Source organism: Petaurus breviceps, unplaced genomic scaffold (assembly GCF_028583685.1).
Source record: "Petaurus breviceps papuanus isolate PSGF00001 unplaced genomic scaffold, PetGlider_PUasm1.0 37, whole genome shotgun sequence".
Classification (NCBI taxonomy): Eukaryota; Metazoa; Chordata; class Mammalia; order Diprotodontia; family Petauridae; genus Petaurus; species Petaurus breviceps.
The window spans coordinates 5064096-5090614 of record NW_027186296.1 but is presented as its reverse complement, the minus strand read 5'-3'; the positions used below and the strand labels follow the sequence as shown (position 1 = coordinate 5090614).

Genomic DNA, 26519 nt, shown 5'->3' with positions numbered 1-26519 from the left:
AACTTAAGCCTTCTTTCAGCCAAAGTAAAACAGTTTACTAAAGATTCGCTATATTGAGTAGACTCTTAAGGACCCTAAGCATTTGTGATACTTGTACTGACAAGCAGGCCAGATTAATCTCAGCTAGACTGAATCTGGGCACCTTAATGGGGGCAAGATGGATACAGAAAGATTGTGGAAGGATCTAGGGGTGATCTAGTAATCTGGGAAGAGGGGTCTAAGGAGGATCTTAATGGGAATAGGGTGACCAGGGGTCAGACTCCAGGAACCAAGAGAATGGGATTAAGGGACTAAAGGCTCGGGAGATAACAGACAATGGAGGACTAGGCTACTTTAAGAGTAACAGATTTGGGCATAGATATTTTGATAGGATTAAGTGTGAGAAGCATGCAGAGGCAATCAGACCATTAGGTGGAAGTAACAGACAATGGAGGGCGAGGCTGCCCATAAGGTAACAGAGATTTGGGAATATCAGTAATGGAAGGTATATAGTCTTCACATGATTTACAAGGAGTCAAAACTTTGAGAGGTAGGAAATGATCCCGCTCCTCAGTGCCACCTCAGCATAAAATATGCCAAATAAGGACAAAAGTGCTTTCTTTTTTTACTTTTTTTTTTTTTTTTTTTTTTTCTTTTTTAGGGGAATTGGGGTTAAGTAAATCGCCCAAGGTTACAGGCTAGTTTTTTTTTTTTGTGTGTGTGGGGTGTTAAGTGTCTGAGGCGGAACCCAACTTGGGGTCCTCCTGACTCCAGCCAGTGCTTTACTCACTGAGGCACCTAGCTGCCCACAGAAGTGCTTTCTTAAACATACATTGGCCGATCTACTGTTTCCTTGTTCTGGGTACTTAGGGTAGATTGTTGTGCTTAAATTGTGCAACTAACTTCCAGCCAATGGAAGGAAAGGTCAGCAGGGGGTGGGGGAGTTAGGGCTATATAACTTCGACATTTCCTTTTGTAAATAGCTTCTCCTCCCTGACTATTTGTGTGTGTGTTTTTTTTGGGGGGGAGGAAGAATGTTGCTCTTTCTTGTGAGATCCTAATAAACCATTCCTTTCTGCTTTCTACCTTGAGAAGCCTCTGTATATTATTTGGGTGAGGATCTTCGTTGCACAGTTTTGGGGTACACACACTTGAAAAATTACATATCCCATTTTAGTGCTGGAATGAACCTTAAATAATATAATAACACAGTGCCTGACACATAGTATAGTAAATAAAGTTTAAAAATTCATTCTATATCATGTGGTGTTTTTTTTCTACCATTATATCATACAATTAGAAAGGAAAATAGAATGTATGAAAAATGATTATTAATAACCAATATCTTGGAAATTGAGGCGTCCCCCAACCTCCACCCCATCCCTTTTCTTCCAAAATCTGAATTTTAAATTCAGGTTTTCTTCAGAAGGACATGGCATCATCATGTCACTCCATTATCATTTCAACCCTGGACAAAGAAAATACCACCCCGAGCTATACCAGACCACTCCTAGCCTTGTACCATTTAAACACTACATAAATATTGGCTACGGTAAAGATATTGGTTATTGTGACGGGATTATTATTTAAAATTTTAAATATTTCCTTGTACTTTTCAACTATTTAATTATTATTTAAGTAAATCTGAAAGCTCGGGAGGTTTCTGCCTGGGGAAACTGGCCACACCCTGTCAGTATTAAATCATATTCCTTAGGTCTTTACCTGGACCAAAAGCAGGAATACAATTTGAGAGTCATAGGATATTTTAGCCCAGCACATTTTAATTATCCTCATGATAACGGGTGTGATTTCAAACAGTTTCTAAAACTTTATATGCATTTCCTAGTATATGCAGCTTGAAATTCTGGGGAGGATGGGAATGGAGAGCTGGAATGTTTATGGCAGTTCTTTATCTGATAAATTGAAGAAAAAAGGTTATTCAGAGCTGTGAATTGTCACCATATGTCTTTAAAAAGAGAAAAAAATATATGAATTTATGGATAATAATCTTTTTTTTAAAAGTACTAAAAGTATAAGATTTTAAAATTAAAATTTAAAATTTAAATTAATTAAAACTAGCAATTATAAATCCAGACTTTATTTTATTTTGTCAAAATCTGTCCTTAAGGAAACAAGAACTGGGTCTCCTTTATCAGGATTATTATGGTAAATTGCAACCTAACACAAAAAGATATTTGATATTTGGCATTAAGAAATTTACTAGCTGTATGGCTCCAAGTAAGGGGATAATAATAGAACCCACCTCCTGGGTTTGTTCTGAGGATCACATGATTAGAGAGTGCTTGGCACAGTGCTTAGCATAGGACAACCCCTATCTGAATGTTAACTGTTTTTATTATATCTCTAATTAGATGTAATTGCTTCATACTTGGTAACTTTATATGGGCTTTTAGATGTATGTATACAATACCAACGTTGATGAGATGAATGATTTTCTGTGTTATGTAATTTGGAAGTGCATCCATCTAAATTAAGGTAATTAATTGGTTTTGTTTCAAGTTTTAAATACATGATATTGTTTGTGGTATTCTTATATTTCTAAATTTTCTTATATTGTGTAATTTGGTAATAATTTTATTACCTATGTTGTTAGAAAAGCAATTTCTCTTACAATCTGGATGTTGTTAGGTTAAGAACTATACTGTCAGGGGAAAAATTTAGACAGATAGATAAGATAGATATAGATATAGATACATATCAGCCCTGTTGACCATATGCTGTAATAATCTGAAGTACTGTAATTTCAGAAATCATAAACTTCCATGTTTGTCTATATTTAAAAGAAAATTTCAGCTAAAATTATTTGGCTATCACTTAAGAAAATTAAAAGATAGTTAACTAAGCTATTTGAAGTTATTGTTTTAATAAAGTATTTACAAAGGTATTTTTTAAAAGAAAAACTGGTAATTATAGAAAGAAAAGACTTTATAAAATAAGATGATCAGCTGTGAATGAGTTGGTTATTCTCAGCAATACAATGATCCAAGAGAGCTCTGAAGGAATCATGATGAAAAATGCTATCCATCCCCAGAGAAAGAACTGATGATGTCTGAATACAGACTGAAGTTCACTTTTTATTTTATTTTTCTTGAACTTTTTTGTCTATATTTTCTTTTACAACACAACAATTTTGGATTTATTTTTCATGACTACACTCATGTATAACCTACATCAAATTTCTTCACTTCTCAATGGGGGGGGGGGGGGGTGGCGCGGTAAGGAAGGAGTGAGGGAGAGAATTTGGAACTCAGTTTTTAAAATGGATGTTAAAAATTGTCTTAGATGTAACAGCTGAAAATAAAATATTAAATTTAAAAAATTAAAATTAACAGATTAATATCAGTTAATAGTCTCACAAAGTCTTGAGTTGCAAGTTCCAATAATCAGATTTTCAGATGAATTCAGTTTTCAAGGATCACATATTCTACAAAGTAAGTATTGACTATAATCCCACATTGATAACAGTAAGAGATTCACCGCAGAAAAATACTACTGCTTTCAGAATCCCTTTAAACCATGGGAACAATTTTAAGGTGAGTCATAAGTAGTTTGCATACATTTCTACACATGTTCTAATTCTAGATTAAATAATAAACATAAACTAAATCAGATTTCCCATTAAGATAATACAAAATAGCTCATAAATTACTACTCTTCACTAACAGACACTGTTGTACTGAAAATTCCTTAAAACAAAAAGAAAAAAGGTTCCTGACTTTAACCTCACAATTTAATAGGTTTACATCTTTGTTTCTCAAGCTTGTTTACCCTTGTCTAATCATATTCAGTATGAAAAGAACAAGATACTTCAAGAATTGAATCTCATACATATGATAAGTTCAAACACTAATTGTAACTCTTGCTTAGGCCAAGTAATATCTATAAATTCAGATTAAAACAGCAAGATCTTTCCCACTTACAGCTCATTACAGTAATTCAGATACTTTAGTATTAAAAACTAGTCTTAGACCACTGATGATGGTTCCACTAAGCTGCTGACTTTGTTTCTCTGAAAGTACACATTTAAGGTCAGTCCAAAGATACAACAAACCTAGGAATGAAAGTAGTTTTTCACAGTAGTTTTGGACACCATTGTTATCAGTATCAAATCATTATCACAATAAATTAGCTTTCAAATGAAAATTTAGTAGGATTTCTCAAAGTCACACAAAAGATTTTTATGAAACATTTTTTGTAAAAGTATTTCCCTTTCTTAAAAACAGCTTAAAAATTTATCCTGATATTATGAGGGATAATCATTAAATTTTTATGAAGTAAGTTAGTTGGAAACTTCTAAAACAATAGATAGTTCTTATTTGACCTTAAAGCAAAAATAAATCTTTAAAATTAGAATTTACCCAAACTAAATTGGTATAAAATGTCTTTTAAATAACATAAATCCCCAAGGTAATGCAACAAACTAAATTACTAATTACCACAAAATTCCTAGTTACCTAAATTCTCTAGTCAAAAAGGAGTTTGTAGTGAGGAAGAGTTTTTATAAGCAAAGAAGAACATGCTCAGTTAAATTAACCTTATCACAATTACAAAGTTTAGCAGGCCTTTAAAAATTTCCTCAAAATAGCACTAGAAATTAAGAAAAAAATTACATCCTGGAATCTCACATAGATAGTGAATGTGGTAGTTCAAAAACCTCCAAATTTAACTTACATACATACATACATATGTGTGTATACATATATATCTGTTTATGCATATACAGAAACACACATGGACACATATATATCATTAGATGAATTGAGGAATGGCTCTTATTTATATGAATTTGACTCAGTTCTCTGTATATTAGAGAAATGAACCCTTTATCTGAAAAACTTCCTTCAAAATTTTTTCACAGTTACTGTTGATAACTCTATTTCCCTCCATCTTATTCTCTCCTCCATTTATTCTATCCTTTTTCTCTCCTTTCATCCTGTCCCTCCTCAAAAGTGTTTTGCTTCTGACTACCCCCTCCCCCAAGCTGCCCTCCTTTATCTCACCCTATCTCTTCCTTCTCTTATCACCTTCCCCTCCTACTTTCCTGTAGGGTAAACTAGATTTCTATATCCAGTTGAGCATGTGTTATTCCCTCTTTGAGCCAATTCTGATGAAAGTAAGGCTCACTCACTCCCCCTCACATCCCTACCTCTTTCTCCACACTGTAAAAGCTTTTTCATGCCTCTTTTATGTGAGATAATTTACTCCATTCTACCTCTCCCTTTCTCTTTCGTCCAGTATATTCCTCTCTCATCCTTTAATTTTATTTTTTAGATATCATCCCTTCATATTCAACTCATACCTGTGACCTCTGTCTACATATACTCCTAACTACCCTAATAATGAGAAAGATCTATGAGTTACAAATATCATCATCCTATGAAGGAATGTAAACAATTTAACCTTATTAAGTCCCTATGATTTCCCTTTCCTGTTTACCTTTTTATACTTCTCTTAAGTCTTGTATTTGAAAGTAAAATGCTCTGAGGGACAGAGTCAAGATGGTGGAGTAGAAACAGGACTTTTTCTGGGCTCCAGCTCCCACCACCTCCAATTCATGTAAAATGTGACTCTGAACAAACTTTGGAGCTGCAGAACCACAAAATGACACAGAGAAGCTAACCTCCCACTGAGGACTGCCTGGCAGGCTGGCAGGAAACAGCCAGGGAAGCGCTCTGGGAGCCAAGCCCAGCCCTGAACTAGCCAGAGGTTTTAGCCCCAGGGCAGGCCTGACCAGCCACTGGCTGTAGGGACTTAAGATCACCAGAAGCTATGGGGGTTTCCAGAATTATCAACCCATAGATACTAAGGACAAAATGAGAAGTGAGTGCAGTGTGGAATTTGGGATCCGGTAGTTTGGGAGTGCATCTGCCTTTACCCCCTGGAGGGAGAAGCTGCTGAAGCACCTTGGGATTGCAGCCACCTTCACGTGGCAGCTTCAGCTCCTGGCCTGCAGACTGTAGGGGGACCAAGTGACCAGTCTGAGGGGTAATTGCTCTTGCTTTAACCTGCTTGGATCTGGATTGCTGTCTAGGGTGGAGGTCCTGGGGTGTGTGACCAGCTTGGCAGAGTGTGTGGAGGCTTCAGAGAGGACACCCAACTAATACCTTTAGCAGCTAAGAAAACCCCTGCATTTGGTACAAAGCTCCTCTGTCTGGTAGCAGAGTCTTACTGTGGCGAAAAGCCCAAAAGTCAAGTAATTGAGTGGCAACATGAGTAAATGAGGGAAGCAAAGCAAACAGAGGAATCCAACATTAGATTCATATTTTGGGGACAAAAAGGATCAAAGCATGGAACAAGAGGAAGACAGTGAAGTCAGAACTCCTGCATCAAAAGCTTCTAAGAAAACTACGAGCTGGTTACAGGCCACAGAGGACCTTAAGAAGGATTTTGAAAAACAAATAAGAGAAGTGGAGAAAAAACTGGGAAGAGAAATGAGAATGATGTAAGAAAATTATGAAATGAGAGTCAACAACCTGACTGAAGAAAATAACACCTTAAAAAATAGACTAACTCAAATGGCAAAAGAAGCTTAAAAAGGCAATGAGGAGAAGAATGCCTTAAAAAGCTGAATTTGCCAGATGGAAAAAGAATCTCAAAAGCTCCTGAAGAGAATCATTCCTTTAGAATTAGATTGGAGCAAATGGAAGCTAGCGACTTTATGAGAAATCAAGATACTATTAAACAGATCCAAACAAATGAAAGAATAGAAGGCAATGTGAAATATCTCATGGGAAAAACCACTGACCTGGAAAATAGATCCAGGAGATATAATTTAAAAATTATTGGACTATCTGAAAGCCATGATCAAAGTAAGAACCTAGAAATCATCCTCCAGGAAGTTCTCAAAGAAAACTGCCCTGATGTTTTAGAACCAGAGGGCAAAATAGATGTTGAAAGAATCCACTGATCATCTCCTGAAAAAGATCCCAAAAAAGAAAACTCCTAGGAATATTATAGCCAGGTTCCAGAATTCCCAGATCAAGGAGAAAATATTACAAGCAACCAGGAAGAAACAATTTTAATATTGTGGAAACACAATCAGTATAACTCAGGATCTGGCAGCTTCTACATTGAGGGATCGAAGGGCTTGGAATATGATATTCCTAAGGGCAAAGGAACTGGGATTAAAACTAAGAATCACCTATCCAGCAAAAATGAATATCATGTTTCAGGGGAAAATATGGTCATTCAGTGGAATAGAGGACTTTCAAGCATTCTTGATGAAAAAACCAGAATTGGATAGAAAATTTGAAATTCAGATACAAGAAGCAAGAAAAGCATGAGAAAGTAAAGAAGGAAAAGAAATCATAAGGAACTTATCAAAGTTGAACTATTTACATTCCTACATGGAAAAATGATAATTGTAACTTATGAAACTTTTCTCAGTATAAGAATAATTGAAGGGAATAGAAATGTATACATATATATATATACATATATATATATACACACACATACTATATATGTCTATATTGGAGGGTATATGGGCATATGAATACATATGTGAATGAATGTATATATGTGTACAGGTATACATAGATAGAGGGCACAGGATCAGTTTAATGGGAAGGGATGATCCTTAAAAGGTGAAATTAAGAGGTGAGAGAGGAATATAATGAGAGGAGATAGGGAGAGACAGATTGGGGTAAACTATCTCATATAGAAGAGGCAAGGGAAATGGTTACAATTGAGGGGAAGAACAGGAAGTAAAAGGAAATGGGTCAACCTTATTCTCATTGAATTTGGCTTAGGGAGGGAATGACATACACACTAAATACAGCATCTCATCCTATAGGAGAGCAGGGGGAAAGGGATGAGAGGGGGGATGATGGAAGGGAGGGCAGGCTGAGGGGCAGGGAAGTTATAAGCACCCACTTTTGAAAAAGGACAGGTGAAAGTAGAGAATAGAATGAGCGGGAGGTGGGATAGCAGGGAGGGAAATATAGTCTGTCTTTTACAATATATCTACTATGGGAATATTTTGCATAGCTACACATGTACAACCTATATTGAATTGCTTATCTTCCCAGTAAGGGTGGGTGATAAGGGAGGAAGGGAATGAATCTGGAATTCAAAGTTTTAAATATATATATATATTTAATAAATAAGTAAAAAAAAAAATATATATATATATATGTACTATTATCATTTACATGTAAATGGGACTGGGGCATAGAGATCCATCATGCCCTACTGGAAAGTTGGAAGGGGTATGTGAGAAGATATGGGAGAGAGCAGATTGGAGGATGGGATAGCCATTGGGATAGCTATTTTGGGGTGGTAGGTAGGCAAAAAACAGGAAGAAAATTTGTAACTCAAAATATTGTGGAAATGAATGATGTAAACTAGAAGTTAATAAAGCATTTGATAAAAAAAAAAAAAAGAAAGTCAAATGTTCTATGTAGCTCTGATTTCTTTTCTCAAAATGCTCGAGTTTCCCCTACTAAGATTACCTACCCCTTTACCCCCCCCTCCCCCCCACATTATATTCAGCTTTACTGGGTAGGTAATTTTTGTTTGTAATCCTAGCTCCTTTGCACTCCAGAATATATTTCAACTCCTCTGATATTTTAAAGGAGCAGCTGCTAAATCTTGTGTTATCCTGACTGTGGCTCCATCATATTTGAACTGTTTCTTTCTGGTGGCTTGCAATATTTTCTCTTTGACCTGGGAACCCTGGAATTTGGCTATGATATTCCAGGCAATTTTCATTTTGGGATCTCTTTCAGGAGGTGATCAGTGGATTCTTTCAATTTCTATTTTACCCTCTGGTTCTAGAATACCGGGTCAGTTTTCCTTGATAATTTCTTGAAAGAATATGTCTAGGGTCTTTTTTAAATCATGATTTCCAGGTAGTCTATTTTTAATTGATCTGTCCTGGATCTATTTTCCAGGTTAGTTGTTTTTCCAATGAGATATTCCATACTGTCTTTTATTTTTTTCATTCTTTTGGTCTTGTTTTATTGTTTCTTGATTTCTCATAAAATCATTAGTTTCTATTTGCTCCATCCTAATTTTTAAAGAATTATTTTCTTTAGTGAGCTTTTAGACCTACTTTTCCATTTGACCAATTCTGTTTTTAAGGTGTTATTTTCTTCAAATCTTTTTTTTTTTTTTTGGTGCCTGCTTTACCAAGCTATTGCCTCATTTTTCATGATATTCTTGCATCACTCTCATTTCTGTTCCCAATTTTCCCTCTATCTCTCTTAATTGGTCTTCAAAATCCTTTTTTAGCTCTTCCATTGATGGGGGAGGGGGAGGGGTTTATGGGCAGTGCCATGGTTGCTTAAATGAATATGTATAAGCTTGATGGGGTGATCTCCATATAAGGCCATGAGGTGATCACCATATGAGGCCATAAATGTAAAACTGCGATGTGATTGGCTCGGATTCGCTATATATTTTCTTGTGTGAGAGGGCGTTCTCTCTCTCTCTCTCTCCGCCATGTAACTGTTGAAGAATAAACCACCCCGCTTCACTCCTCCGCATTCTGTCTGGTGTTTTTTCCCCGTGAGGGGCCGGTGATGACCGAAGACCCGGGATGGGTAAGTGAGAGGGCCGTGGGGCTAGTCGTCTAGATCTGTTGTGAGGGCAAACGCCCGCAACATTCCATGGCCTGAGACCAACTCATATTTTTCTTGGATGCTTTGGATGTAGGAGATGTGACTTTGTTGTCTTCCTCTGAGTATATTTTTTGATCTTCCTTGTCACCATAGTAACTTTCTATAGTTTTTTCAGTTGTTTGCTCATTTCCCCAGTTTTATTACTTGACTTTTAACTCTTTGTAAAACTAGGGCTCTGCTTCCTGAGTGGAAGGCACACTGCACTAAGTTTTAGGGGTTCTGTGCAGCTATTTTCAGAGATTCTTCTAGGGACCTGTAAGTTTTCAGTTCTTCTAAGGTGAGGTATTTACTACTCTCCTGCTCTGAGCTCTGGTCTGTGAGCTCACTCCTTTCTCAGAGGTTCTCCCCTCCACTGTGGCCACAAGCTCTGGTGTGTTAGTGCTCTTCCTTGCCCTGGGACTGCCACCCAGGACTACAACTCAGATCTGCGTATGGACAAAGCAACGTATTCCTGCCTCAGTGCTAAGATAAAAGGCCCCTGTCATCTCCTTCTGACCAACTGTTTGACCCCCTTACCATCTGTGGACTGAGAGCTTCAGAAGCAGCTGCTGGTGCTGCCACAGGTGATTCAGGCATCCCCAAGGCCTGCTCCTAGTTTGCTGTGGCCAGGGCTGTGCTGGCTAGGCCTGCACTGAGCTGTGCTCCACTCTCACTCAGGGCAGATCTTTCCTGATGACCTTTCAAGATGTTTTTGGTATCTATGGGCCAAAGGTCTAGAAACTGCCACTGCTGCCAGGGATACCGTTGCCCTGAGGTCTGCTTCAGGCTTTGCTGGGGCTAGGTCTGCACTGGTGTGGCCTATGCTAGACTATGCTCCTCTCTCACCCTAGAGCAATAAACCTTTCCTGCCAACCTTCCAAGTTGTCTTGGGATAGAAATTTGACTATCTTTTTGTGAATTCTGCTACTCTAGAATTTGTTTAGAGTAGTTTTTTAAAGGCATTTGGAGGGGTTTGGGGGAAAGCTTAGGCGAGACCCTCTTTACTCTGCAATCTTGGCTCTGCCTCTAACTGGTATTATTCAGGTATGATCAAAGAATGCTATTGAGCCAATGAATGCATGATGCCAATGATCCTATGGGGTTTTACATCTCTGAAATGCAGGGGGTGTTCTCAGGGTAAAGACTGGGAGAATGACTATTTGCATAATAAGCTGAGGTAGGATTTTTCTGACTAAATTTCCACAATATGACACATGTAATGGAAAATATCCCACCTGGCTGATTTTAAACCTGAGTCAATGCAATTGGCCATCTACATAACTTTTGTCTGGAATTGACATAAGGTTAGGGAATCATTATTCCATTATTGTACAATTATGTCCCCATTCTTCTTTTACAGCAAATTCTATAATCATGTCAGATGATCAGTACAAAAACAGTATTAAATCATTATCTTATGAGCTAATGCTGGAGCATATGTGTGTTATTATAGTAATAGGTAAGTATAGGATTTGAGCTTTTGGCCTAGAATTTTAGTCCTTTCTTTATTATAAACAACTAACTAATTAAGTATTTAGCCTTGACATCTTTTCCTAGTTCCTGTATGAGTTAGGGTCCTTTAATTTCTCATAATGGTATGGGGATAATTAGGTCAAAGACTTGTGAAATTAGGATAGGATTCTGTTATTTAGTTAATATTATAACTGTCTCAGTTCTGTTACACTTAGTTATCTTTGAAGAATGGCTTGTAGTCTATATTAAAAATGCCTTAAAACAAACATCCACTTTAATTAGGGGTTATTTATTGAACATGGCTAGAAGTTGGAAATGTTTTATTATAAATAACTTACTTGATAAGCACTGTTTTAAAATTGATTACTAAATGTATTTATATATACTATCCCTGAACTTTTTGTTGCAATTGTAATTTGTTAATCTGGCAATTTTTATTTATTTGTGTATTTATTTATTTTGCTTTTTGGAGGGGGGAAGGTAGGGCAATTGAGGTTAAGTGACTTGCCCAAGGTCACATGGCTAGTTTTTTGTGTGTTAAGTGTCTGAGGTCAAATTTGAACTCAGGTCCTCCTGACTCCAGGGCCAGAGATCTATTCACTGCCCTACCTAGCTGCCCCGATTTGGCAATTTTTAAATTAATTCATTTATGTATTGCAGTCCATCTTCTTATAAAAGGTGTTCTGTTATTAAGTCCTTAGTGGAATCTCATTTTCCTAATGGGGGAATGAATAATGAAAAGTATAAAAAATGAGTTCTAATTTTTCTGTTTTTATTTGGGTTTCTTAGATATATCAATAAGCAACTGGCCAACCTAAAAATGTAAGTTCCCTGGTCCAAAAGCTTCCAAATTTAATTTTATAATAATAGAGACATAAGGGCTGAGTTAACTTTATTTCATCTGGTTATTGGCAAAGTACTTTAAAATTGTTTTAAGACTAATTTTTTTAGGAGATTTTTAACAAAGAAAGAGGATCTCAACAAATAACCTGAGTCTAAGAAGACAGTCAGCTGGAAACTTCTTAGACCACACCCAGACCAGAGAACTTCATCAGATGGTGTCCGAGAACCAGAGAGCTGTATGAGATGAGGTTTTTGAGCCTTACAGGGACAATTTTATTCACTGTTGACTTTTTCCCTTTGTGTCTTTTTTCTGTAAGGTCTACTTACTAAAGGGAAATGCCTCTTTTGGTTTTGTCAATTTGTTCATCACTCACCTCCCTCCAAAACTTCCTCACATTCAGTGTGCCATACACTTCTTGTTTAAACTAACTGATCTTTTATCCACAAGGACTTGGGAAAGATTACCTCATCCATACAGTTTCTAAGGTAGTATTCACGTCTGCTTGATCTTGATTATTTGAGCATTATGCCCTAACACTTAGCATACCATGCTCCAAGTGTAATATCTGCTTGTCTGTTCCTTGTAAAGTGAAGCCACACACAAGGAATGTCCATTGAATACCAAATGAAGCAACACATGATAACTTCTACTTTGACAACTAGCTTGCTACATTAGTGAAGGACAGCACTACCATGGCTATCCACTTTAGGAGCAGTACTTTAGGAGCAGTAAAGGAAAAAAAAAAGAGAAAAACAATAGAAGTACTTCAGAGAAAGAACTGTTTGCAAATTGCTCAAAAAGCTTTACTTCCTTTACAACTTACAAATCTGTGGATGGCTAAAGAAAATTAACCATGGTTTAGCAAAATCCTACTCTGAAACTTCACAACCAGCAAATTGGCAAAGATAAAAATATAAGAATAATTAATATTGTAGGGGTTGTACAAATACAGGAATACTAGTAAACTCTCCATGGCACTGTGAATTAGTCAAGCCATTTTGAAAAATAATATAAAATTGCTAAGAAAATGACTAAGATACTCACCCCTTTTACCCAAAGATACCACAGCTAGACATATTCTTCAAAGATATTAAAGACAGAAGGAAAGGTATCATATTCATCAAAACATTCATAATAATACTTTTTGTAATAGCAGAGAACTGAAAATAAAGTCAGTCAACTAGGGAATTACTAACCAAAATGTTTATGTTAAACCATTGATGAATGTGATGGAGTCCTAATAAAGCTACCCCCAATCCCAATATTCTAACTTCCTTACAAACCCCACTGAGCAGCAGGCCTACTGCCCCATCTAGCTATTCACTCCCCCCCCACACACACACAAACACTTAAATTCCTGACTTATTCATATATGCCTCACTGCTCACTAAAACAGGTGTGTCCATGAACTCATATTTCCCACAGAAACAGCAGGCATGTCCATGTGATAGGATCCCAGCCACTGCCTCTAGCTGGCCACTGCTCCCAAACCCATTCCTCATATTTCCCACAGAAACAGCATATATGTTCATGCACTCAACTACAACCACATCCATCTAGTCTCAGACAGGACCACAATAGTCAGCCAATCAGAAAGCAGCACCACCAGGATGCCCAAGCAGGATGTAGACCCCAAAATAATAGAAGGGCCTTTCCCTAAGCAGGTGCCTGTGCAGTAATAGCAAAAGCTGTCCTTTAGGTAAACTTGTGATGTAGAGGACCTTATTATAATATCATTATTATATATACATACCCCCCTCCATGGGTTTTTCATGTATTGTGGGTAATTGCATGTGCAGTTTTACTGAGACTGAGACCCCTTCCCTATTACCTAATCCCTTAACAAACCCTTCCTGCCTTTTTAATATTCATAATTTCTGTTATGTAATTGCATCTTTACCCTGCAAAAATCTATCTTACTTTCTCTGAAGTTGTTGGTTCCTCTTGAAATTTAGCCTGCTTCATGAGAGGCATCAATCTCAATAAATGCCTATACTTGGATTAGAGGTGGTCTAACTCTTAATTCTTTCAGATGGTTCCACCACAAGACATCATGAAACTGCAATAAAGGCAATTATATTACCTGTTTCCTCACTAAGTTTCGAGATGCCCTAGGACACACCATTGCAGAGAACCCTAGGAACCAACATCTTCTGGAGATCTCTGGTATACAGTACCCCAGAGTCTACTCACTCTTGTTTTAAGACTAGGCAGTTGACAGCAGTGCTGAGACCTTCAGGGCTATAGCCCAGGAGAGATGGTGAACTTTCTAATTACCTGTCTTCATTTGTACAATTACTTTCATTCATCAATACTCTGCCTGGACACAATTTTCAGAGTTTAGCATACCCCTTTATTCTCCCTTTCCCCATGATACTTACAACTGCCAAAGAACAACCTCAAATATGAACTATCTGCTCCTTTATTCCCATATACCTTAACATGACCCACACCAAATTTTCGCACCTTTTCCCCTGTGCTTTTTTCATTCTAGAATGAACAAAATTCCTTTCATTTGAAATGTTTTCCTCTCTTAATCTTTCTGTCATCTTGCAATGGACTACTCCCTCACTAAGCCTGCTGAAGGAGTCAGAAAACTTCTTTGGTAGATGGGCTAAACCAGGTTAAGGGTAATCAAGGGGTCCCCAACCCATTGGTGAGTTAGAGGGGATGGAATGAAAAGTTTGTGAAGAGAAATAATGTGAAATGAATCTAGAAAAATAGGTTGGAGTCAGACAGTGAAAATATCTGAATGACAGGGAAAATTATAATTGATCCTAAAGAAAATGGCAAACAACTGAAGTGATTTGACTGGGGGAGTGACATGGTTTACTCTATGCTTTAGGAACATCAACTTGGCAGTGTTAAGAAGCAAGACTGATGAGGGGAATACTAGATTCAGGGAGACTGAGTAGGAAGCGATTATTCTATGGAGAAGTGATGAGGTCTTCACCTAGGTGGCAAAGTGAACTAAGAAAAGAAGTTGAAAAGAGACCTTTTGGAGGCAGAATTCATGAGATTTAGCAACCTCTTCGCTATGAGAAGTGAAAAAAAGTGAAGATTAATTAAGCTGGAAGCTTGTGTGAGTGGAAAGAAGAGAAATAGAGAAATTTAGAAGAAGAAGGGTTTATGAGGGACACAATGAGGTACCACTATCCCTTGGAAATCCTACCTTATCTTAGGGTCACTGAGGAAACAAAGAGAAAAAAGAGGAAGGGGAAGAAAGGACTTAGTATCTCTTGAACTTGAATCATCACAGATGAAATTAATCAAACAAATTGGTTGAGGAATGAGAGAAGAAGTATATAACAAACCATATTCTTTATTGGGTCAAGGAAGGAAAAGTATAAAAAAGAAAGATTACAGTAATAGAAGCAAAGAAATGTTAAAAAGAGTTTTGGGGGGAAGGAAAGGGAAGGAGGATAGTTGTATGAGATGAAGGGTACAATAGGAAAAAATGGCTTCAAGAAAAACAAAATATAGCTCAAGAGAATGATCTATTGATTTTAATTTGAGCAGAAGCAGGGAGGGGAAGGAGACAGAGATTAAATGGTCTCAAGCCATACAAATGCAGATACCTAGTGATGACTTATCATTGCATGTAAAAACATATTTGAAACACACAAAAATTTTTGTATGGAGTTAAAATTATGGATTGGAATGGAATTATGACAGTTGAATCTGTGAAATCAAAATGCTAATCATTATCACAGATAAGGCAAGTATATGACTTAAAAAGGAAGAAAGAGGTTTCATGCTACCAGATCCCAAACCATACTACAAAGAAGCTGGTTATAAAAACTGGAGCAGTGCTTGCTTGGCACATAGTAAACACTTAACAAATGCTTGTTGACTATCAGGTACTATATAAAAAGTAGAAAATAGGTCAATGGAGTAAACTAGATAAGCAAAACCTAGAAACAAATGAACAAAGGAGTCTACAATCTGTTAAACCCAAAAGCACAAATGGCTAGAGAAGGAACTTTTTATTTGACAAGATTCAATGGGAAACTGGAAAACTCACTGGTGAAAAGTTAGATTAAATCTGTATCTTATGACATATCTTTAACAATTGTGAATAATGTATAATCAAAAGAGAAGAAACTATAAATGATAAAACAGACAACCTAGATTACATAAAATGTAAAAGTTTCTATACACACAAAATTGATTCAGCTAAAATCACAAGAAACATTCTGGAATTATGACAGATAAGTTATTAAATTGTTCATACCCTCTGTCCCAGAAATCCCACTACTGGGACTAGAACCCCAGTGAGGTTATTAACAGCAAGAAAAAATATATGCACAAAACTGTTTATAGCAACATTTTGTTTTTCTCCTGCATGAATTTAAAAGTCTTCGAAGGGCCAAGAATACTTTCTCAAAGATGATTAAGGAAATCAAGAATTCAACGTTGGCAAATCTAAAACCTAAGCAAAGAAGTTTTGTTTTAGACTATGGACTAAATATGCTGCTTGCCACAGATGCCTGTCAAAGGGGTTTAAGTATGCCTTGAATATGTGGCCCTAAAAGTAGTAACCCTGGCAGCATTCTTTAAATATGGTTCACCTATATTTGGCACACATCATTCTGCATAATGTACAGAATACTGCTAGGTGGTAGCTCTGGCCCTATTTAATTATAAACAAAAACAAATCACTGAACTCTATTCAAATGACTAAGCATATATAAAGTGGACTTGGGACTTACTGACCCTTTAGAGTTTTGCAAATCATTAAGACAATTAGTCTCTATCAATGAAAAATGAATGCTTCTTATTCAAAAATTTAAGTCAAAGAACCTGGGATGGGATATAATCAGTATACATTAGGCAATTACTTTCTATTTACACTGGCTTATTCTTCTCTAAGTTTTATATATATATATATATATATATATATATACACATATATGTGTGTGTGTGTATTGTATGTATGTATGTATATATATATATGCATGTGTGAAAAGTTAATATCACTTCTATTCTCACTTTACAGACTGGAAAGTTAAAGCCTGAGAAAGATGAATAGCAACTAAGAAGTTGACATGAAGTGAAGACCAAGTTAGACCTTTCCTTTTGATGTTTTCAGCCATACAACAAAAGATGAAAGCCACTGGCTTACCTGTGCTGGGAATCATTCTGGTCTGTAGATAGGGTTGTCAAACACTCATCATGGCCATGGAAAAAACGTACTACATGCCCACCAAGTAGGTATCCTGTAGGAGAACCACATCTCACCATTATAACACTGAAACACTGACCACATGATTACAGTTGGTTTAGTTCCTGGAGCTTGTCTGTGGTAAAGAAGTCAAATGCATGCAGGACTTAGTAACTAATATAAAACACTCAGGGGTATGAATGTAGGGTCTTACAGATTCAGTCAACGAGTTCAGAAGACTGAGAGAAAATAGGGGGAATGTGAAATAGACATTTTAGTTGAGAGTCAAGCAGTATAAAAGATAATAAGTGAGCAGAATATCTCTTTAAATCTGGGTTAATAATAGCTTCAATATTATAGTTAGAGAACAATGAGGAGGGGAGTTGGTATTGATAGAAGAAGAGTACATTTAAATGGTTCAAATAGCTAATACTTAGATAAGCCAAGACATTCACATAATGTATATTTGGTATAAAAATACAAACCAACCAGCAATTACAAGAAAAAAAAGTATCACGGGGAAAGAAGAGAGCAAGCTATTTTTTAGATATTAACTTTAATATACATTAACTTTCCAACTCATTTAACATATTGCAGGTCAAACTTTGAACATTTCCACTGTAACAAAGGAAAGAGAAGGTGAACTATTTCACTCATTCCTTAAATGAATTAACTCATATTCTTCTAATTTATGGGTTTTAGTTTTTGGAACTGAATTTTAACAATTATAATTCAGGCAATAATGTAAAAGGAATACTGACTATTCATTCTTCCAACAAACTATAGTGTTGGTTCAGAAAAGGATTAAGAGGGTAGCTGCCCTACCATGAATCTTATATTGAAAAAGCCAATTCTACAGATATAACATTAGCTGTCCCTTCCAAGTTCCAAAGTCCTTCAGTAGAATGTCCAGATAATACTTGTAATTTGCATGCCAATTATGTATGGCTTCAATTTTTCTTAAATCATATAGCCGAATCCTTTTTAGGGACTGGTTTCAATTATTCTAGGAATTTGATTAGATCCCTGAAAATAAGCAGCTTCTGATAATGTATAACTAATCCCTGAGAAGATTTACCTTTAGTTCATCACGTAAAGTAGGAATCATTGTAACACCTTGCCATTTATCTCTGCCCTTTCTTCACCTGAGCAAGTAAAGATTTCCTTAAATAACAATAACACCCCAAAGTCCAGCTCCATTTTCCTGCCTTGTTGCACTGATGCCTCCATCTGCATCAGAACATTTTTGGCATTTAGGAATAAGTCATGGTACATCTCATTAGAACAATAATGGTCTAGTTTAATAAAAAGTTAAATACCTTCCATGATCATTCCCTTGATTAAACACTTCATTATTTTATGATAGCAGAACTATGCTTCCTTCTGAGTCTCTCATTTACATTAATTGTTCCTCAATTAATAATCTGTTCATGCGGAAAAAACTGCCAAGACAAAGTATCTCAATTTTTCTTAATTTATATATAATGTGGCAATATTTGGAAAATAAAGGGGGGTGGGACTTGACATGTATTACATATATTTTCCTTGCCTTAAATGGAATTTGTACCCATGAATACTGTGAAGATATTTTCAGCTGGACAAAGATAAATTGGATAAATCAGGCAATTTACAGATTATCTAAGTCATGTTCTTAATATATTAAGGAGTTCTCTAAGTATTTCTTTGACATGATAAACAATGTCTAATTGATCCCAGCTCTCTGTAAGAGCTGAAGACCAGTTCAAAGTTGCATTAGAGTAGTAAATATTTATATCTAAATTTTCCTGATTCCAACAAGGAAGCTCTAGAGGGAATCAGAGACCAAAAATTTAGAGTAGGAAGGGACCAGGGAAGACCTGTTCAAATACTTATTTTTTAGAAAGAGAAACTGAAGGTTAAACAACTTGCCCAAGATCACACACTTAGAAAGCAACAGAATTAGGATCTGAACCCAGGTCCTTTGACTTCAAATCCTGTATTCTGTTACACCAAACTTCCATCATTAAAATGTAGGAAAATGTTAAAATAGGGTATTTCTTTAAAAAAGTATACCACATAGGGCATATCACTTGCAAGGGTATGATCTTTAAGTGAAGTTCCTATGAACAACATGAGTAATAATGACCAATGAGAGTCTCAGTTTAAAAAGCAGAGCTCTTTTGACTTCCATGGAAAGACATTTTTGGAATAAATGTTACCAATTTAAATTGTTTGTAAATAAATTAATATTGAATGTATTCAGCAATCAATCCCAAATTATCATAAATATTAAGGGAATGACACTTGAAATCCTAAAAGAGGAATGGTTGTATGACTATGAAGAAAACTAAAGTATAACATAAATTCATGCTCATGGGAATGAAAGTCAAATAGAATAATTCTCATGTGAAATTTTCATAACTCCTACTGGCTTTAGGAAGAGAAGTTCATGTTACAACAAATCATGCTACCTTTTTACCAGATTATTCTGGTATACTGTAAAAGTGAAATACATGCATTGCAAAAAGTAACTTTTTTTTCTGTGTCCTGTGACATGGTAGGGAGTGAATGCATGTTATCAGAGCAAACCTTCTTCGATGCTACTTCCTGAGCATGTAGGATGTACATTCCAGAGTGTTTGCATAAAAGAGGCATCCACTTGTATGTTGCCATTCGATATGGAGAGATGCTGTAACAGAGACAAAAATAAGACATTCTTCCCCAGTACTATCCTACAGGAAGTAGCTCATGTGAGGCAACCAACTCTTTGAGCTACATAAATGTTTTTTTCTAGCTTCACAATTTCCCCAAAAGTCATTCTAGAATTTAAGGGTATAAGTCAAACAATGCTGCATCCATTGGGCTGGACCTGCATAGCCTGTGACAAATTATTCTAATCAACCCCAAATCTTCAATATGGGATGCTTTATTCTAGGAAGTATTCAGCAAGAGGAAGCAAGTGTTTATGTTCTCTCCTCAGCTATTTCACAGTGTCTGTTCAATTGCAGTAGTGGCACAAATAACAGGAATAACTTCAGGAATAGGGCTAGATCTATTACAAACTGTGAAGTAGGCTGAGTTTACATTGATATTCCCACTTCTTTTCAGTATCCCTACCTCAACTGCCCCGATTATATTAGTATCCTCAAATTAAATTTTACTCAATGTAGGCCTTCCTTTCTCTATAGAACTCCATGCTCTGGACTTTTTTCTGAATTCTTCATCACTGAATAAAAACTTAGTTTTCCAGTGTCTTTCAAAGTTTTGCTCTCAACTAAGAGAAACATAGCTAATTTGATAAACAAATTTATGACAATGGGGGTAATGGATGCCAAAAACAGTGAATGAATATTTACCCTATCTGGCAATTTCCATTTTAAAAAATGAATTCTAAAGAGAATACTATGACCTCAAAGAGCAGCTATAAGAGTTGCAATTTCAGGCACCAATACAAACTTGTCAGAGAAACTCTTTAAGGCAGGGAAACCTACAGGTGGGTCTCCAATTAGACTATACTTATATGTAGTTCATCTTCACACAGACCCGGCTCCATCCAGCTGATTGTGGAGATCAATGCTCAGCAACTTATCGATAAACAGAAGATGCTAAGCAGAAACAGCCCCCAAACACACACCACTTACAAGATATCTCTCTGAAGAAACGCTGACAAGGATGAGGTCGTCACCGATTCGCACCTTCTCTCCTTCAGATCTCTGTTTGGACGCAGGGTGTATGGTCCACCAGCATGCTTCCCCTACACAGAAGCTGCTTGAGTTAGTGATTTCAGTACCTCCTTGTAATAAGAGCCTCCCTCAAATAACAAATAGCAGCTACACATGCCTGACCAAAAAAAAACACCTTGTTTTGTTTTTAATAGTTTGGTCTCTCCTCCAACTTTTCTTTCTTTAATGAACACATTCCTTTTTCCTTCAGCTCCCTCTATCTTATCTATTTTTTTAATGACTGTGACTTAGAGTTGGAACTAGGGACAGACAAGATAGACAGCTATCTGTGATGAGCCACAGGCACATAGGGAGAACCACTTAGATATAGTTTTTAATATTCATTAATACAATAACTTGATTCTTATTTATTTTTTCATTCACTCATTTTTTTTTCAAATGCATATATTCTTGATGTCAGAAATTCCACTGTCATAAGCAGACAGGCAAGGCAAGTTGTATGTGTTACATTGAAGACTCAGTACATATGGGGAACAGTAACACATTAGGAAATATCTTTCAAACCTTAGCTATATCACACAGTTTGTCCTGGCCCTGCTCTCAAAGCTACATACCCTTCATTCTCCTGTCTCAGTAGACAGGCAGGGATAGCTAAACTTTAGAGTTCCCATGCCTCCTAAACTGTGGGAGACTGCAAAATTATTGTAGGAGGTGTGCAAATTCACACACAAATCCACAATTAAGCAATCTTACCTTCTGGAGACAAAATATTACATGCTGAATATATACGACATAGTACCATTTTAAAATGTATGGCACTGTTGTTGTGATCAATAAAACTTTAAATTCATCAGAAACTACTAATATTGTATATACAACATCATTTGAGGAGCTACAAAAAAACCTATTAAATGATGAATCTTCATACTAAGAAAGGCTGGGAAACACTAAGCACTGTGCAATGATCTCATTTTACAAATGAAGAAATTATATCCCAAAGAAGATGAATCATTTACCTTAGTTAGTAATAACAGAATCAGTTTTTTTCTGGTTCCCAAAAAGGGAGATTAACAGGACTTGGGATAAAAAATAGCAATAATAATGTCAATAGCTAGCAATTATATGTTATTTAAAGGTTTGCCAAGTGCTTTACAACGATCTCATTTTATATTCCCAGCAATCCTGGGAGGGTGCTATTGTTGAGAAAAATGAGGTAGACAAAAGCTAAGGGACTTTCCTTAAGAGCTATTAAGAAGATGAGGTCAGATTTGAAGTCAAGTCTTCTTGATTTCAGGTCTGGTGCTCTACCCACTGTACCACCTAGCTGCTTATTAAGGTGCTTAATAACTATAAAGTTGTTTCCTAATAATGCCTTCCAAAGCTTTGTCTTAAAATTTCTGTAGTCAGGATGATCATGATGAGTGCATGTTATACAAGTAACCATTGAGAATGTTTAGCAGAGAGAAGATTTGAGCAAAAATTATGATCACTGTCTTAAAGTATTCAGAACACTAAGGAAGATGAAGTAGGATTCTCTTTAGCTCCAGAAGACAGAGATAGAATTAATGGGTGAAACTTACAGAGAAATCTTTTTTTCTTTTTACTAATATGAGCAAAATCTTTCTAGCAATTTCTGAATAATAATCAGTTCTTTGTGAATAGGTATATTCAAACTGAAGGTAGATGGCCACTTGTTTGGGGTGGTCATACATGCATCAGGAATCATCTTGGATAAGATGACCTCAAAGATCCCTTCCAATTCTCATTTTCTATGAAAATCTGGATTCTTCATCAATGAAGTAAAAAAATTGTGTGAGATGATAAACACTGAAAGAGAGTATTACCAGGTTAAGTAAATGACTTCTTACTTCAAATTTGAAAAGGATGCAAGATGTCAGATATAGTTATTCTGAAATGTTAAAATTTTGTGATTCACCTTCTTTTCTTTTCACCTATAGGCAAAGATTCTTCAATCTCAAGAAGCCAAAAACTTTCAAAGAAAGAAAACTAACTATAGAATGGATAAACCTGGACCAAAACACCTAATTGGGAAAAAGAGCCAGATATTGGTACATCCCAACTCACTGCATGACCTTTTAAAAGGAAATTGTGAAGAATCAGCCTTGGCAAAGGCACAAGTAGCACCTTCCTGAAACTGATGAAAACTCTGAAGCTCCTTGACAGGTGTAGCTCCCTCATATATGTGTCAAGAGGTATAATGAATAGCCAATGGGAGGAAAGCTATAAGATAACCCTCAAGAAGAAGACTATTCTGAACAAGTTACTAGGATTTTCCTTTTTTAAACTCTTGCCCATGACATTCAAATTCTGACAGCATGCTTTGTTTATGTCAGGAAGATAATTGTAGATGAATGAAGAAATGAGTGAAATAATAGGGAGATAGAACAAAAATTAGACCTGAGACACAAGTCTTATGATTTACCAGGTTTTCAGAGGAACCCCCTCCCAACAAAATGGTGCAGAACCCTGTTCTCTTCCATCAATGTTCCTTTATCTTATCCCTTAAAATACTAATTCAACATTTACAATAAAAACCAAACTAACACCATTTTATTCCTGGTGGGATGGTAAGCCTTAAGTCCAATTGTGGAGAGGAATTGGTTCACAGGGTCACTTATGTTGGATTCCTGGATACTAATGGTAATACTGTGAGCAAATTCCTCCCAATCACCTCAAATTTGGTAGACCTCTTTTTGGTGACCCTTAACAGTCCTTTATTAGAGTTATAAACATCTTTACTTTCTTCTCCCATGTAAATACTGATTTGGTATTAAGAAAACTAAAAGAGACTGCATGTGTATCCAAACTGAAGAACTGAAAAGAAGATGCTTTAACCTTGGACTTCATACATAATCCTATTCAACCCCATCACTTGCCTATATTAGCTGAATGGTTTTATCACATCAATTTTTTTTTTTTTAGCAATTGGGGTTAAGTAATTTGCTCAAGGTTACACGGCCAGTTATTTCTGGGTGTGGTGCTAAGTATCAGAACCCGGATTCGATTCCAGGTCATCCCGACTCTGGGGCTAGTGCTCTTACTCACTGCACCACCTGGCCACCCCTTATCACATCAATTTTCAATCACTCACAAACAAGACTATTTTGATTCAAGTTGGATCATTAGGACTCTTTAGGAAGCAGCAATGCTTGGGGTTTAAAGAGTACTTCAAGTATATATCATCTCATTTTGAGCCCCTTTATAATCCTAAGAGATAGGAAAAATAAGTACTAGTTTTTCATTTTCTGATGAGGAAACTGAGGCTCAGAAAGTTTATGAAATTTGACTAAGGTCACAACAAAGCTATGGTTGAGCAGGAAAAAAATGTTGAACTTGGAGTCAGAGGAGCTGGGTTCAAAAACTATTCTGCCCTTTTACTAGGTAAATGACCTTGGAAAAGTCACAACTTCCCCTGGTTCTCAGTTTGCTTGTCTATAAAATGACAGCTAAAATGTATGAACTCTATGATGCCTAGATCAATTACCTTGTGATCCCTACCAGCTTTAAATCTATGTTCTATGAATTATTATCTAAACTGTCTGACACCAAAATTAGCCATGGAACAAGCACAAGACTGAAAAGAAGTGCCATGTAAAGAACATTAGATCTGGAGTCAGAGGACCTGTGTTTTAATTTAGCCCCACTATTTAAGAGCTATATAACCTTGGGCAAATTACTTTACCTTAATGAGCTAAAGATCCCTTATCTGTTTGTAAGTACAGATAACATATATGTATATAATGTAAACATTCCATATCTGTATTATGACAGATATTCCATATCCCATATGTAAAATGGGAATTGAGGAATGTGTGAGTTGACCTCTAAGGTCACTTTAAATTTGGGGGTGCTGTGAAGCAACCTCTTCAATGGAAAGAATAGAATTCTCTCTTCTTTAAAAGAAATCAGAGATCTTTGATAAATCTTGAATAATGTTTTAAAATTTATTTTTAAACCATCTTCTATGTTTCAATTTTAAATTACATTTTAATGACATAAGAACAATCTTATATCCTATTTTCTCTAGTGTCCTCCAAAATTTAAGACCTAGTTTATAATTAGGAGTTAATATATTCAGAAAACAGAAGTTTGCTCCTTGAGTCAATATTTACTGAATCACAAACTATCAGAGGAAATGGTATTTGAAAATGAATACAAATTCAGGTGAATACAAAGAAACATCAAAGCACAAGAAAGAAATTTTATTTTCAAAGTCAGGAAGTAGATCAGGTACTGTCATACAACCTTTTGTCCCACAGATAAACGGTGAGGGTAAAAAGGACAATGTCCTCAGCTTTAATACCTTTTACAATGCTGTTCAGTAAGAAGCACAACAGAATTCCATTTCAATCAAGACACAGGCAGGACAAATCTTGCCAGGTGATCTGCAAAATTTTATTTATATGTATTTTTTATAAGCAGATCTTTTATCACTTTTGTAAGGAGATCTTCCTTAGCCTTAGTCCATTTGTATTGAATCTGCCCTGGATTTAATTATATGCCATTCATTTATTGAAACATTTAAGAATTTAAATGTTCTTTTAACTTCTAAATTTGAGAGACCTTTCTCAGCTCTCATTCTTCTCAACTTCTAAATACCTAGTTTTCTTCAAAGCTAAGTTCATGTACCATCACGTAGGGGAGCCTTTTGTAATGTTCCTAGATATTACGGCTGTCATCTTCCTCAAGCTATCATGTATATATGTTTATGTGTTGTATCCCACAGGAGAACATTAGTTCTTTTAGTGTAGGGATAATTTTTTTTTGTTTTATATCCCTAGCATCTAGAAAACAGTAGATTTTTAATAAATGCTTATTTGTTGACTTGATTATTAAAGCTCAGGTCCCTTCTCCTTCCCCCAAAATAGAAGAAAATAAGTTCAGGTTACAGATCTGGTAAGTGGGAAAATTACAACAAAACAAGGGATAAAGGTACTCATAGCAAATAAAATAGACATTTTTGCTATATGAACTTAAAAGGGTTTTACACAAATAAAATAAAGCAGAAATGTATAAGAAAGGAAGCTGTTAATAGGAAAAAATAATATTTTTTCAAATATTTCAAAAAAGGATTTGTTATCCAAGATATAGATGGAAATAATGCAAATAGACAAGATGAAGGGCCATTTCTTAGTGGAAAAGTAGTCAAAGAATATGAACAACGTTTTCAAAAAGAACAATTTAAAACTATTAACAACCATGTTTGCTGCAAATCATAAATAAGGGAAATGTAAATCAAAACAGCTCTGAGGTTTCACCTCATGATTACTAAATCACAAACTATCAGAGGAAATGACATGCAGAAGACTGACAAGCATGACCAAAAAAATGGGAATTGGTAATATATTGGATTGGTCCAACCATTCTGGAAGACATTTTGGAATTAAGCAAAGAAAATTACTAAAATGTCCATACCCTTTGACCCAGATATCCTATAACTTAACATTATCCCCAAAGGAGTCAAAGATGAAAAAAAAAGGATTCTTACACCCTAAAATACTTATAGCAGCATTTTTTGGTAATACTTCAAGGAACTAGAAACAAAACTGATATTCGTTAAGTGAACAACAGTTAAATATATTGTGGTACATGAATATAATATAATATTGCTGTGCTTTATGAAATACTGAATATGATTGTGATAGTAATGGCATTTAAAGATTCCCCTGTATTGGCTTGGTTTTCAAACTGATTGTGTCAAAACCCAGAGCTTGTTAATCCCACCTGTGGGATGGACTTGTTGATGTGAAAAG

General features: G+C 35.9%; 1 protein-coding gene across 1 annotated transcript in view; it reads right to left on the bottom strand.

The window, feature by feature from the left end:
- Positions 1–26519, bottom strand: part of RYR3 (ryanodine receptor 3) — a 777114-nt gene that overhangs the window by 460224 nt on the left and 290371 nt on the right. Inside the window, exons 6-8 of the mRNA XM_069097663.1 lie at positions 20704–20816; positions 19652–19751; positions 17045–17138 (exon numbers count right to left, since the gene is read on the bottom strand). Coding sequence (XP_068953764.1) covers positions 17045–17138; positions 19652–19751; positions 20704–20816 — 307 coding nt within the window. The remainder of the gene's footprint in view (positions 1–17044; positions 17139–19651; positions 19752–20703; positions 20817–26519) is intronic.